This window comes from Strongylocentrotus purpuratus, unplaced genomic scaffold (genome assembly GCF_000002235.5).
Source record: "Strongylocentrotus purpuratus isolate Spur 01 unplaced genomic scaffold, Spur_5.0 spur5_scaffold_4, whole genome shotgun sequence".
Lineage (NCBI taxonomy): Eukaryota > Metazoa > Echinodermata > Echinoidea > Camarodonta > Strongylocentrotidae > Strongylocentrotus > Strongylocentrotus purpuratus.
Window position 1 is genome coordinate 8,171,112 of NW_022145610.1, and position 13,536 is coordinate 8,184,647.

General features: G+C 36.0%; 1 protein-coding gene and 1 non-coding gene across 2 annotated transcripts; both read left to right on the top strand.

Annotated features, from left to right (window-relative positions):
* Positions 1-504: 504 nt before the first annotated feature.
* LOC105443836 (MAM and LDL-receptor class A domain-containing protein 1-like) lies at positions 505-10,015 on the top strand (the record flags this gene model as incomplete). The annotated part of the gene is made up of 4 exons (XM_030998012.1): positions 505-648; positions 1,023-1,107; positions 9,067-9,207; positions 9,789-10,015. Coding segments are annotated over exons 1-4 (597 nt in total), but the record flags the coding sequence as incomplete, so codon positions are not given.
* Positions 10,016-10,018: 3 nt separating this feature from the next.
* LOC100889236 lies at positions 10,019-13,217 on the top strand. The gene is made up of 4 exons (XR_004066406.1): positions 10,019-10,048; positions 10,423-10,507; positions 12,684-12,725; positions 13,161-13,217. It is a non-coding gene; the product is annotated as an uncharacterized LOC100889236 (transcript).
* The last annotated feature ends 319 nt before the right edge of the window (positions 13,218-13,536 follow it).

Below are 13,536 nucleotides of genomic sequence, written 5' to 3' on the forward strand. Positions count from 1 at the left end.
AAAAAATATACATGAGCAGGAACAGTTTGAAAGTTTTAAAAATTCAATTTTGATTGAAATGAAATAATATTAAAGTTATCAACTCCTATTTACATTTTTGTTTCTTCTTCAAATTCCAAGTTTAATTGGTACCTGATAATAATTACTGGTGTAATAATAATTGAAGGGTCCTAGGAAAGAACGACAACATTGATGCTAACGAGGCTCCGATTGGTTAACAAAAGTATATTCATCTTTATTTCCTACATAATGATAATAATTTATTAAATAATAATCGCCCTTTTACCTCAATAAAAGCTTGATTTCGATAACTGTTCGTAAGATTGATTTCTTTTGGCATCGTTTTGACTCCACTGGTATTAATTTTTCGATCTCCTTTCGATAATAGCGGCTGGATTCTACATCTACACAGAAGCAACGCTTTTGTTCAACAAAGTTGCCGTACTGGAGTCGGAACTCATTCGTGCGTCGTCCGGGCGATTGTGCGCCGATTTTTGGTACCACATGTGGGGAGCTGACATTGGTACACTCAATATCTATGCCAAGACCGGGACCACGCTGGGCCAGGTCCTATGGACCCAAAGTGGGGCTCTGTCCAGGAACTGGTTTCAGGCCCAGATTGATTTCATTCCTACTGCCGATTTTAAGGTTAGTCAATCAAAGTTGTTGATGTTGTTATTGTTGAGATTAATGGCGTTTCCATCGTCATAGGATGATTTTCGCCATGGTTTGTTATGTTCCTAATATTAGAAACGTCAGTGTTTAGTTTTTCGTAGTACAAAAATAGAATTGAAAAGAAACATGTTTTGTAATCTCAAAATAAAATGCACCTCTGGGCTCCTTTGGTATTGTGTAAATGGTTTCATGGCAATTGTCGTTTCGATAACATTTATAGGGACAGTAGGAATAGCAGTATAAATACTTATGTGGCTACGCTGAGTAAACAAGACCAAATTATTTATAATTAATTATAATAATGAGTATTCTAGTAACTTTGAATTACTTTTTTGTTCTTCCTTTAGTTCGTATTTGAGGGCGTTACTGGTGCGGATTACGAAAGTGACATCGCTCTCGATGACATCTATATTACAACAGGAGCATGCGGAGGTATATATCTAATATTATTATTGTTGTTGGTGTTCTTGTTTTCGTCAGTATTAGTATCATTTTCATTATTATTAGTTTTTATAAACCTCACTTAAGAAATCCAGCCATCTGATTGGTCGAAATTGCAGTCATGGTTTTAACTATTCCTGTAAAATTCCCGGTAAAATTACAGTTACCGGGAAAATAGTTCAGTCTTGGTGAAATACCCATAGGTTCACATGTTAACAACTGGTTTGAGCGATCGAGGATACCGTACGTGTGTGAAGAATTGGTCGGTATTTTTAATACGGCAATCTCGATCGTACTGAATTCCAAACAAGGCAAAAATGGCTGAAGAAACTCTCCCAAGATGTTAACTTCTTGATGATGATCAAATGCAAGACTTGCTGACCTCAAGAACACCAAAAAGAGTAAGTGAAATTCTCCATATTTTCTTTTCAAAATAGATCTAGTAGGGGTCTAGATTCTAGTAGGGGTCTAGTAGGCCTAGTGCTAAAATCCTTCCCGTAGAGATTGCACACATCACTATGCATTGGTCATTGCGCACTCATGCTAAATTGGTCGATGTTTTAATTACCAGAGATTCAAACTAATATTGCTTGTGATCCTGAAGGTGATACTAATTAAGTGAGGTGTCATGAAAGCGCAGGTTTTTCTCCATATTCCCCACAAGGACGGCTCACCCCCGAAATTGTAAAAATATCTTGCTTAGACTAGAATCTAGATCTAGTTAGGTGGTCTGTCTTCGACAGACTACCTATTGTTTTTGTTCAAATTTTTAGGTGGTCTGTCGTAGACAGATCACCTATTGTTTTCATCAGAATTTTCTTTATCAGGTGAGCTGTATCTAGTACAGACCACCTTATATTTTTGTTAAAATTGCCTTTATTATTATTTATTATTTATTTATTTTTCTTAATTCTTACCACTTTTTTGTTGGCAAGATAACTTGAGAATGGATAAATAAAAAAAACTTGAAATTTGGCACACATATGTATAGGCATATAGTGAAATCACAATGACGTTTTCAACCTTGACCTTGACTGATGACGTCATCTAGGCGCCATTTTGCGAAAATAAACTCATGATCATATCTTCATAACGAAAAGTACTTTCTCATTCATATTTATCATGATCAAGGTCAATATCCGTCCAGTCAATTTCAGGTCAAAAAACGCGCGCGTGCGCGTACGTCCGCGCGTCAGTGTGCGCGCAAATTTTTTAAAAGCTCAAAATCGTCTCAAATTTATTTTGCATAAGTTTTAGGCCATTTTAAGCATTTTATAAAAAATCGCACACACGCGCGCGTTTTCGCGCGTAACACCTTTACACAACATAGAATCGCCATTTTTTTTCTTTAATGATATTTCTATATTTTTTCGAACAATTTGATACCATGTTTATGTCTTTATGACCATTAATAACAATATGAGCGTCCATTCAAGATAAATGTCCGTGCGCGCGGGCTCTTTTAATACATAGCAAATATGGGCAAAAACAGGCCTATACAAAATCCATTATAGCTCTTTGGAATGCACCGACACCCTCAATTCTTTTTCATATTTGGAAAAAGTATGAGTTGGAGATATGATTTAATGTCTCATTTGGCCATTAAATTTATCGTAACATCATAATAATAGCCTTGGAACTCAAAAAACGAATTTGCATTTAATGACGTCAGGATATTTATGTAAAATTGATTGTATCTCTGTAAATATTGATCGATTTTCTTCCAAAATTAGATATGTTGTAGCTAAGACAATTTTTTGTAAGCTTAGATTCACCATGTTACATTTTGATGACGTCATCAAAGTGAAAATTTCGATTAAAGGCCTCATGTCAGAAATTTCTTAATTTGCGTGTTATGCCTATATAAGGTGAATTTTGTTCACGTCATGAATCTACATGATACTGTTTTTTAAGAATTTTTAAGCAGTATCTCGCTTAATTTTGCTCTATTTTGTCTCAATTTTGGTTGACCAGCCCACCTAAACTTGTTCCAAACAAGTATTACATGTCTAGTTTTTTTTTTTTTTTTTTTTTTTTTATTGTTCCAACCTTTTTTGTTCACAGGATAACTCGAGATTGGTTGAGTCAATTTTGTTCAATTTTAATACAGTCATAGGTCATTGCCATAAGACGTGACCGTAACATTTTTAAGGTCATCAAGATTTCATGATGTCATCCAGGCGTACTTTTTACTTAGGATCATATCTTCATGACGCGTAGTCAAAGGTCATTCATATTCATATCACATTTACTTCAGGTCAAGGGTCAACAGGTCATGTCATCAAAGGTCACATCAAGGTCATTACGCGCGCGTACGAGCGCGTCAAAAATTAAAAATGCTTAAAATCACTTACTATCAAACGAGAGTACGATTCAGGCCATTTTAAGCATTTTGCACAAAATCGCACACACGCGCGCGTTTTCGCGCGTAACACCTTTACACAACATAGAATCGCCATTTTTTTTTCTTTAATGATATTTCTATATTTTTTCGAACAATTTGATAGCATGTTTATGTCTTTATGACCATTAATAACAATATGAGCGTCCATTCAAGATAAATGTCCGTGCGCGCGGGCTCTTTTAATACATAGCAAATATGGGCAAAAACAGGCCTATACAAAATCCATTATAGCTCTTTGGAATGCACCGACACCCTCAATTCTTTTTCATATTTGGAAAAAGTATGAGTTGGAGATATGATTTAATGTCTCATTTGGCCATTAAATTTATCATAACATCATAATAATAGCCTTGGAACTCAAAAAACGAATTTGCATTTTATGACGTCAGGATATTTATGTAAAATTGATTGTATCTCTGTAAATATTGATCGATTTTCTTCCAAATTTAGATATGTTGTAGCTAAGACAATTTTTCACAAGCTTAGATTCACCATGTTACATTTTGATGACGTCATCAAAGTGAAAATTTCGATTAAAGGCCTCATGTCAGAAATTTGTTAATTTGCGTGTTATGCCTATATAAGGTGAATTTTGTTCACGTCATGAATCTACATGATACTGTTTTTTAAGAATTTTTAAGCAGTATCTCGCTTAATTTTGCTCTATTTTGTCTCAAATTTTAGTTGACCAGCCCACCTAAACTTGTTCCAAACAAGTATTACATGTCTAGTTTTTTTTTTTTTTTTTTTTTTTTATTGTTCCAACTTTTTTGTTCACAGGATAACTCGAGATTGGTTGAGTCAATTTTGTTCAATTTTAATACAGTCATAGGTCATTGCCATAAGACGTGACCGTAACATTTTTAAGGTCATCAAGATTTCATGACGCCATCCAGGCGTACTTTTTACTTAGGATCATATCTTCATGACGCGTAGTCAAAGGTCATTCATATTCATATCACATTTACTTCAGGTCAAGGGTCAACAGGTCATGTCATCAAAGGTCACATCAAGGTCATTACGCGCGCGTACGAGCGCGTCAAAAATTTAAAATGCTTAAAATCACTTAACTATCAAACGAGAGTCCGATTCATGCATTTTAAGCATTTTGCACAAAATCGCACACACGCGCGCGTTTTCGCGCGTAACACCTTTACACAACATAGAATCGCCATTTTTTTTTTCTTTAATGATATTTCTATATTTTTTCGAACAATTTGATAGCATTTTTATGTCGTTATGACCATTAATAACAATATGAGCGTCCATTCAAGATAAATGTCCGTGCGCGCGGGCTCTTTTAATACATAGCAAATATGGGCAAAAACAGGGCCATACAAAATCCATTATAGCTCTTTGGAATGCACCGACACCCTCAATTCTTTTTCATATTTGGAAAAAGTATGAGTTGGAGATATGATTTAATGTCTCATTTGGCCATTAAATTTATCATAACATCATAATAATAGCCTTGGAACTCAAAAAACGAATTTGCATTTTATGACGTCAGGATATTTATGTAAAATTGATTGTATCTCTGGAAATATTGATCGATTTTCTTTCAAATTTAGATATGTTGTAGCTAAGACAATTTTCTACAAGCTTAAATTCACCATGTTACATTTTGATGACGTCATCAAAGTGAAAATTTCGATTAAAGGCCTCATGTCAGAAATTTCTTAATTTGCGTGTTATGCCTATATAAGGTGAATTTTGTTCACGTCATGAATCTACATGATACTGTTTTTTAAGAATTTTTAAGCAGTATCTCGCTTAATTTTGCTCTATTTTGTCTCAAATTTTAGTTGACCAGCCCACCTAAACTTGTTCCAAACAAGTATTACATGTCTAGTTATTTTTTTTTTTTTTTTTTTATTGTTCCAACTTTTTTGTTCACAGGATAACTCGAGATTGGTTGAGTCAATTTTGTTTAATTTTGACACAGTCATAGGTCATTGCCATAAGACGTGACAGTAACATTTTTAAGGTCATCAAGTTTTCATGACGTCATCCAGGTGTACTTTTTACTCAGGATCATATCTCCATGACGCGTAGTCAAAGGTCATTCATATTCATATCACATTTACTTCAGGTCAAGGGTCAACAGGTCATGTCATCAAAGGTCACATCAAGGTCATTACGCGCGCGTACGAGCGCGTCAAAAATTTAAAATGCTTAAAATCACTTAACTATCAAACGAGAGTACGATTCAGGCCATTTTAAGCATTTTGCACAAAAAAGCGCACACGCGTATGCGCGTGCGTTTTCGCGCGTCCTGGCATTTTGCAACATAATTGGCACATTTTTCCAAGCATTTAGATACCTTGTTCACCTTTTTGTGAACATTAATAACGGAATGAGCGTCCGTTTATGTACTTGCGTGTGAGCTCTTGTAATACATAGCATATATGGGCAAAAACATGCCTATAAAAAATCCATTGTACTGTTTAGGATGCCCATTGTACCCTCATTTTATTTCATATTTGGATAGAGTATGAATTGTTGATATGATTTCATGTCTCATTTGACCCTCAATGAACTCATGACGTCATCATAATGGCCTCTGAACTCAAAATTTCAATTTGCATATTATGACGTCAGCATATATTTAGAACATTGATTGTATTTCTGTTAATATTGATCGATTTTCCTCCGAATTCGGATATGTTCTAGCTAAGACAATTCTCTACTAGTATAGTCATCACGATTTTTCACTTTGACAAAGGCATCATGGCGTATTTTTGTGATTAAAGGAGGCATCTCAATTTTTTACATTTTGCGTTTATTCTCTATGGGACATGACTTTTTCTAAAAACTGGATTCTACATTCCCGTCTTTCGCGAGCAATATCATCATGATCATCATCATCATGATCATCATTGTTTATTTGTCGATATAGTTTCTCCCATTCTCAAATCTATCATAAGAAGTGAAGACAGACTACCTAAATCGTCCCCATGGCGAATTCAATTTCTAGTCTTTCTTTGTTTCTTTTTTTTTATTTCCTACACTTTTTTGTTTACACGATTACTCAAATTGAACCGTCCAATTTCTTTAAAATTTGGCACAGTCATAGGTCATTGTCATAAGACGTGACAGGAACATTTTCCAGGTCATCAAGTCTTCATGACGTCATCCAGGCGCCATTTTTTTTTTTTTTTAGAAAATCTCAAATGATCATAACTTCATAACCGAAAGCCATTTCTCATTCATATTTACCATGATCAAGGTCAATATCAGTCCGGTCAATTTCAGGTCAATAAACGCGCGCGTACGCGTACGTCCGCGCGCGCGCAAATTTCAAAATGCTTCAAATCGTCTCAAATTCGTTTTGCATACGTTTCATGCCATTATAAGCATTTTATAAAAAATCGGGCTTGCGCGCATTTCCGCGCGTTTTCGTCCGTCAAAGCCGAACGCAATATAATTACCAGTCAATTTTTTTTTTAAAGGATATTCCTCATATTTTTCCAAACAATTTGATAACATGTTTATCTCTTTATCACTATCAATAACGGAATGAGCGTCTGTTCAAGGCGTATGCGCGAGTTTTGTTAAATACATAGCATATATTGGCAAAAACATGCCTATAAAAAGTCCATTATAGCTCTTTGGGATGCCTAGAGACTCCCCATTCTTTTTTCATATTTGGATAGAGCATGAGTAGGAGATATGATTTCATGTCTCATTTGGCCATTAAGTACATCGTGACGTCATTATAATAGCCTTGGAAGTCAAAATACGAATTAAAATGCTCTAAATCATCCCAAATATTTGTTTGCATACTTTTCAGGCCATTTGGAGCATTTGACAACAAAATCATGCATACGCGCATGCGCGCGCGTTTTTGCGCGTACTAGCATTTTGCAACGTAGAATCGCCGAATTTTCTCTGTTTTCATATTTGGCACATTTTTCAAAACATTTTGATAACTTGTTTACCTTTTAATAACGCAATAAGCGTCCGTCAAAGTTGACAGCACGCGCGGGCCTGCGTTATCTTTACCCACAATACATGGGCAAAAACATGCCTATACAAAATTCATTGTAACTCTTCAGAATAGATAGCAACTCCCAATATTTTGTATATGTGGATAAATTATAAAATGGAGATATGATTTCATGTCTCATTTGACCCTATATTAACTCATAATGTCATCATAATGGCCTCCAAACTCAAAATTTAAATTTGCATATTATGACGTCACATATTTTTGGAAAATTGATTGTATCTCTGTAGATATTAATCATTTTTCTTCCACATTTTAATACGTTCTAGCTTAGAAAATTTTCTACAAACGTAGTTTTCACAAATGTTCATTAAGACAATGGCATCATGGCGTATTTTTTCGATTAAAGGAGGCATTTACATTTTTCGCATTTTGCGTGTATTCTCTATGGGACATGACTTTTTCTCAAAACTGGATTCTACATTCCTGTCTTTCGTGAGCAATATCTCCGTTGTTTTAAATCAATTTTCGCTGAGTATCGAGTATGTTGTAGCTGAGACAATCAGTTATCACAAATGTGTCTTTTTTTTTTTCTCAATCAGATGCTGGGATTATGCTCATATTTCACTTGCAAAGTAGGATTTGAGAATTCCATTTCCCGTTTACGTGTAATAACTATGAAATGTTTTGGTATATCGCTAACGCACTTGACTTCCAAGCTCGAGATCCCTGGTTCGAGTCCGGGTGTCTCCAACAATTTGTTTCTTCATTTTTGTCTTCTTTTTGACCTTACACTGTACCACAATTGTTGCGTGTTTTAATAATTTAATATTTAATGTTTACCTTATTATTACCCTATTTTCACTTAATCCATCACTTTTTGCGTGTAATCCCTATGGGAGATGACTTTTTCTCAAATCTGGATTCTGATAATCATTTATCAATTACATTTTCATTTCTTTGAATAAGATAAAATAGTAAAAATGTGTTCTTCATGATGTAAATTAGAGTCAAAGGTGTAACTGGTTACTGTACAGGGTCAACGGTCATAGTTTCAATCTATCTTCCCTAGATCCATGATGATCAAGGGGACACAATTTAAACTTGACATATAGATAGATCAAAATGGGAGAAGCATTTTATAAAATAATATATCGTGTAATTCATTATTCGTTATGTAAACCATTATTATACGTATCACCTAATTCGTCAAAGTGACGATCTAAAGTCTAGTATTTATTGTATTTTAAATTTCGTACATCATGTTCGTACACCTGTTCCATATTGTATTGCATCTGCCAACTTTTTTTCCGAATTTAATTATTTATGTTTGAGGATATAAGTGCTGTCCTACATACACAATAAGAAGCAAAACCAGGGTTACCTGACGAATTTCTTAACACAGCATCTTATGATTATTTCACTATCTTCTATACTTAAACTAGTGTTATATCAATTTTTCACAAAGTCAAATTACCCAGGTCATCTCGAGAATGTATTTGTCGGAATTTTTCTTTCATTCTAAAAATGTTGAAAGTGAGGAGCAAATATTGCTTTGCTACCTTTACTAAATGAAAATCATACTCTTATTCACCAGGTTCAATCTGCGGTTGTGACTTTGACTTAGACCTGTGCACCTTTACCCAAGCTACTACCGATGATATTGATTGGACGAGGCTGGCAGGTAACACGCCATCTACGAATACCGGCCCGGAAAATGATCATACAATTGGCACAGGTACGTGTATTTTGTTTAACCATTTGAATACTGAAATGTATATTCCCCGTATTTCGCGTACAGAAACCATCCAGTTCCAGCAGGCAATCGCTTAAATTGGCAATAACATTTCCCCAAACAAAAGTTATAATGTTATGTTATTTCTTTCTATTGCTGCATTCTTGTAATGAGATGAAATGATTCTGAAAAAATATACATGAGTAGGAACAGTTTGAAAGTTTTAAAAATTCAATTTTGATTGAAATGAAATGATATTGAAGTTATCAACTCCTATTTACATTTTTTTTTCTTCTTCAAATTCCAAGTTTAAATGGTACCTGATAATAATTAATGGGGTAATAATAATTGAAGGGTCCTAGGGAAGAACGACAACATTGATGCTAACGAGGCTCCGATTGGTTAACAAAAGTATATTCATCTTTATTTCCTACATAATTCTTAGATGATAAGAATTTATTAAATAATAATCGCCCTTTTACCTCAATAAAAGCTTGATTTCGATAACTGTTCGTAAGATTGATTTCTTTTGGCATCGTTTTGACTCCACTGGTATTAATTTTTTGATCTCCTTTCGATAATAGCGGCTGGATTCTACATCTACACAGAAGCATCGAACTTGTTCAACAAAGTTGCCGTACTGGAGTCGGAACTCATTCTTGCGTCGTCCGGGCGATTGTGCGCCGATTTTTGGTACCACATGTGGGGAGCTGACATTGGAACACTCAATATCTATGTCAAGACCGGGACCACGCTGGGCCAGGTCCTATGGACCCAAAGTGGGGCTCTGTCCAGGAACTGGTTTCAGGCCCAAATTGATTTCATTCCTACTGCCGATTTTAAGGTTAGACAATCAAAGTTGTTGATGTTGTTATTGTTGAGATTAATGGCGTTTCCATCGTCATTGGATGATTTTCGCCATGGTTTGTTATGTTCCTAATATTAGAAACGTCAGTGTTTAGTTTTTCGTAGTACAAAAATAGAATTGAAAAGAAACATGTTTTGTAATCTCAAAATAAAATGCACCTCTGGGCTCCTTTGGTATTGTGTAAATGGTTTCATGGCAATTGTCGTGTCGATAACATTTATAGGGACAGCAGGAATAGCAGTATAAATACTTATGTGGCTACGCTGAGTAAACAAGACCAAATTATTTATTATTAATTATAATAATGAGTATTCTAGTAACTTTGAATTACTTTTTTGTTCTTCCTTTAGTTCGTATTTGAGGGCGTTACTGGTGCGAATTACAACAGTGACATCGCTCTCGATGACATCTATATTACAACAGGAGCATGCGGAGGTATATATCTAATATTATTATTGTTGTTGGTGTTCTGTTTTCATCATTATTAGTATCATTTTCATTATTATTAGTTATTATAAACCTCACACAAGAAATCCAGCCATCTGATTGGTCGAAATTGCAGTCATGGTTTTAACTATTTCTGTAAAATTCCCGGTAAAATTACAGTTACTGGGAAAATAGTTCAGTCTTGGTGAAATACCCTTAGGTTCACATGTTAAATTGCTCTGAATCGATTTGAAGTACATCACATCTATTTCTGGAATTTGTTTGAATATCAGAAGTCTTCTTCTGAAATTGTAGGATTATAGTTGTGTTGGTGGTCGGTAAGGTTTTGAAAAACATCTATCTTAAGCCCCCATCACACCAAACTAGTTCTCACTACGTTCTTAAAAATGTTGCCAAACGGGCTCAAACTGTGTGCGGACGGAGTTGAATGTAATAGCAACTGTTTGCGAACTGTTTAAGAACTTTATGGGGGGCTCGGACTGGACTTATGTCTCTAATACGATCCTAGTTCGTTCATTAATAGTCCGGAATACGTCCAACTCGTCTGTACCCGTCCACGGTCAGTTCATATCAAGTTCAGATCGGATGAATTAGAAATTTTCAAGCAGTCCAAACCATTTGTACTAGTTCGGAACTTGTTCTAACTAGTTTATAACTCAACCACCCCGTTCAGAGACTGTTTAACTCGTCCTCATCTCGTTCTTAGTGCGTTCGAACGCGCTTCTATCGTGCTTTGCAATCCCGGCCTGGTTCGAGTGCTATACAAACCCAGCGCGTTATTCCTCATTGATGCTCGACCACATCACGTGGTAACACGTTCCTAGTAGGATCGAAGTACGGCAATTCCGTTCGTAGTACACCATTTCGTTTTAAATACGTTGTCACTCCGTCCAATTGCAGTACGGGGAGCATTTTGAGCAGGCTCAAAGTTCCTGACCACCCTTCCCGTCCAGGCCAGTCCGAGCCTGTCCATGAAGTCCTTAAAAAGATCGTAAATAGTTGCTAATGCGTTCACTCCGTTCACACACATTTCGGCAACATTTTCCAGATCATAGTGAGAACTAGTTTGGTGTGATAGGTGCTTGACTTGAACGTCTTGATCTGCAAAGCCTAAAGCGTTGAAGTTAAACGGGAATGAGGAAAAGCGAGAACGCGCTGGGTTTTTATAACTCCTGAGTCAGGACGGGATTGCACTCGCTCTAGGAGCGCGTTCGAACGCACTCAGAACGAGATGAGGAATAGTTGAACTGCCTCTGAACGGGGTGGTCGGGTTAAAAAAAACTAGTTAGAACAAGTGGCGAACTAGTTAGAATGGGTATGGACGTATTGGGAACGAGGTAGAACTAGTTAATAATGGGTTTAAACCGACTACGGACTGGCTTGGACTGCCTAATCTACCCGATCTGAACTTTATATGAACTGGCTGTGGACGGGGTACAAACGAGATGGACGTATTGAGGACTGTTAAGAACGAAATAGGATCGTATTATAGACATTTTTTACACATTCTGCCCCGACCACAACCCGTTTTATCGATTGGAACCGACTCCTATTAGGCGCAAGGCATGAGACTGCAAATACCCTCAATTGTATATAACCAATATTGCATACATTTCGCTGTTCAAAATAACATATATTCGAATCGTGCCATTATTATTTCAACCTCAGCCTGCGGCCTCGGTGAAGTATAACATTACTCTGAAAATTCTAAATTTATCGGTTCATTTATTTTGTGACATGAACGCCGGAGCATGCAATATTCGTATAATAATATTTAATCTCAGTAATCAGGGTGTGAAATATATGCCACTCTCCACCAAGGTGTGGTAAAGGGATACCAGGTAGGAATCTATTCATTGGGTGCTTTGACCGCCGTAGGGCAGCTGGTAGTACTTTACAGGCGACTTACGTATGCCATGTAATGGATAAGTGCCCAATATACATGTAGCTAGTAGTAGATGTAGTAGTAATAATCTAAATATACTAGAGTTTGATGCCATGTTAAATATATATTCGAATTGGATGGATTTTGCAGTTAGAATATTATTGATGAATAGGTAATGAAGTAAAATTAACCGACCTTAGTTTCAATTCTCCCTCCGCCTCATTTTACCTACTTATCCGTAACCACCTGTATGTATCCTCTATTTAACTTATATTAAAGATTCCACAACGAGCTTGATCCCAACTGAAGCACCTAGTACTGGTAAGTCTCTGTAAATTTACTTGTACCATGACTTCCTTTTACTATGACTGTCTAGATTGCGTCATGTTTTTTTATCTTGTTGATATTAAAAATCTAAGTGTTTCGTACGACATAACTTTCTTTACCCTCCAATTGTCATCCATAAATGAATAATCTCTTAATGTCTTATTCAATCCGTACAACAAGATATTTTTGGATGAAATCAATGGATAAAAGACTTGCGTTGTCAGGAACCATTTCAAAGATCGCCCATTGATGTAGACACTTTAAAATGGCGAAAGTGGCATCTGACTGCTATATTGTCCAAAGCCTCAACCCGTCATGAACGTGGTTCGGAGTAAAAGGCCTACTGTAGTAAGTATAGATCAAAAGTTTAAACAAAAAATACCTTTTGCTCGGTCGTGTTTCATTTTTTCCTGTCATCATACGTTGCAGAAGAAATGCCAACAACCACAGAAGTTTACAACCCTACAACTGACCAAGCTAATCCAGGTGAGTCATAAAAATATAGTGGGGGCATTATGGTATAGTGGTGAAGGCTCTTGACTCTCATACGAGAGTTCCCGCATTCGATCCTCGTTCGTTGGTTACATCCTTAGATCTAGCGTTTTGCCATTTGATTTCCCTCTCGATCCATGTGTATTTGAAGGATACCTACCACTGCTGGGGTACATCGGGTAATACTAATCATATGGTCCGCAGGAACAGCGGTTTTGTAAATGATGTGGTAGCCTTGGTAAATAAGACCAAATCATTATTGCTATCGTTATCATTAACATTATAATTAGGTGATACGTAACGAAGTCAACGT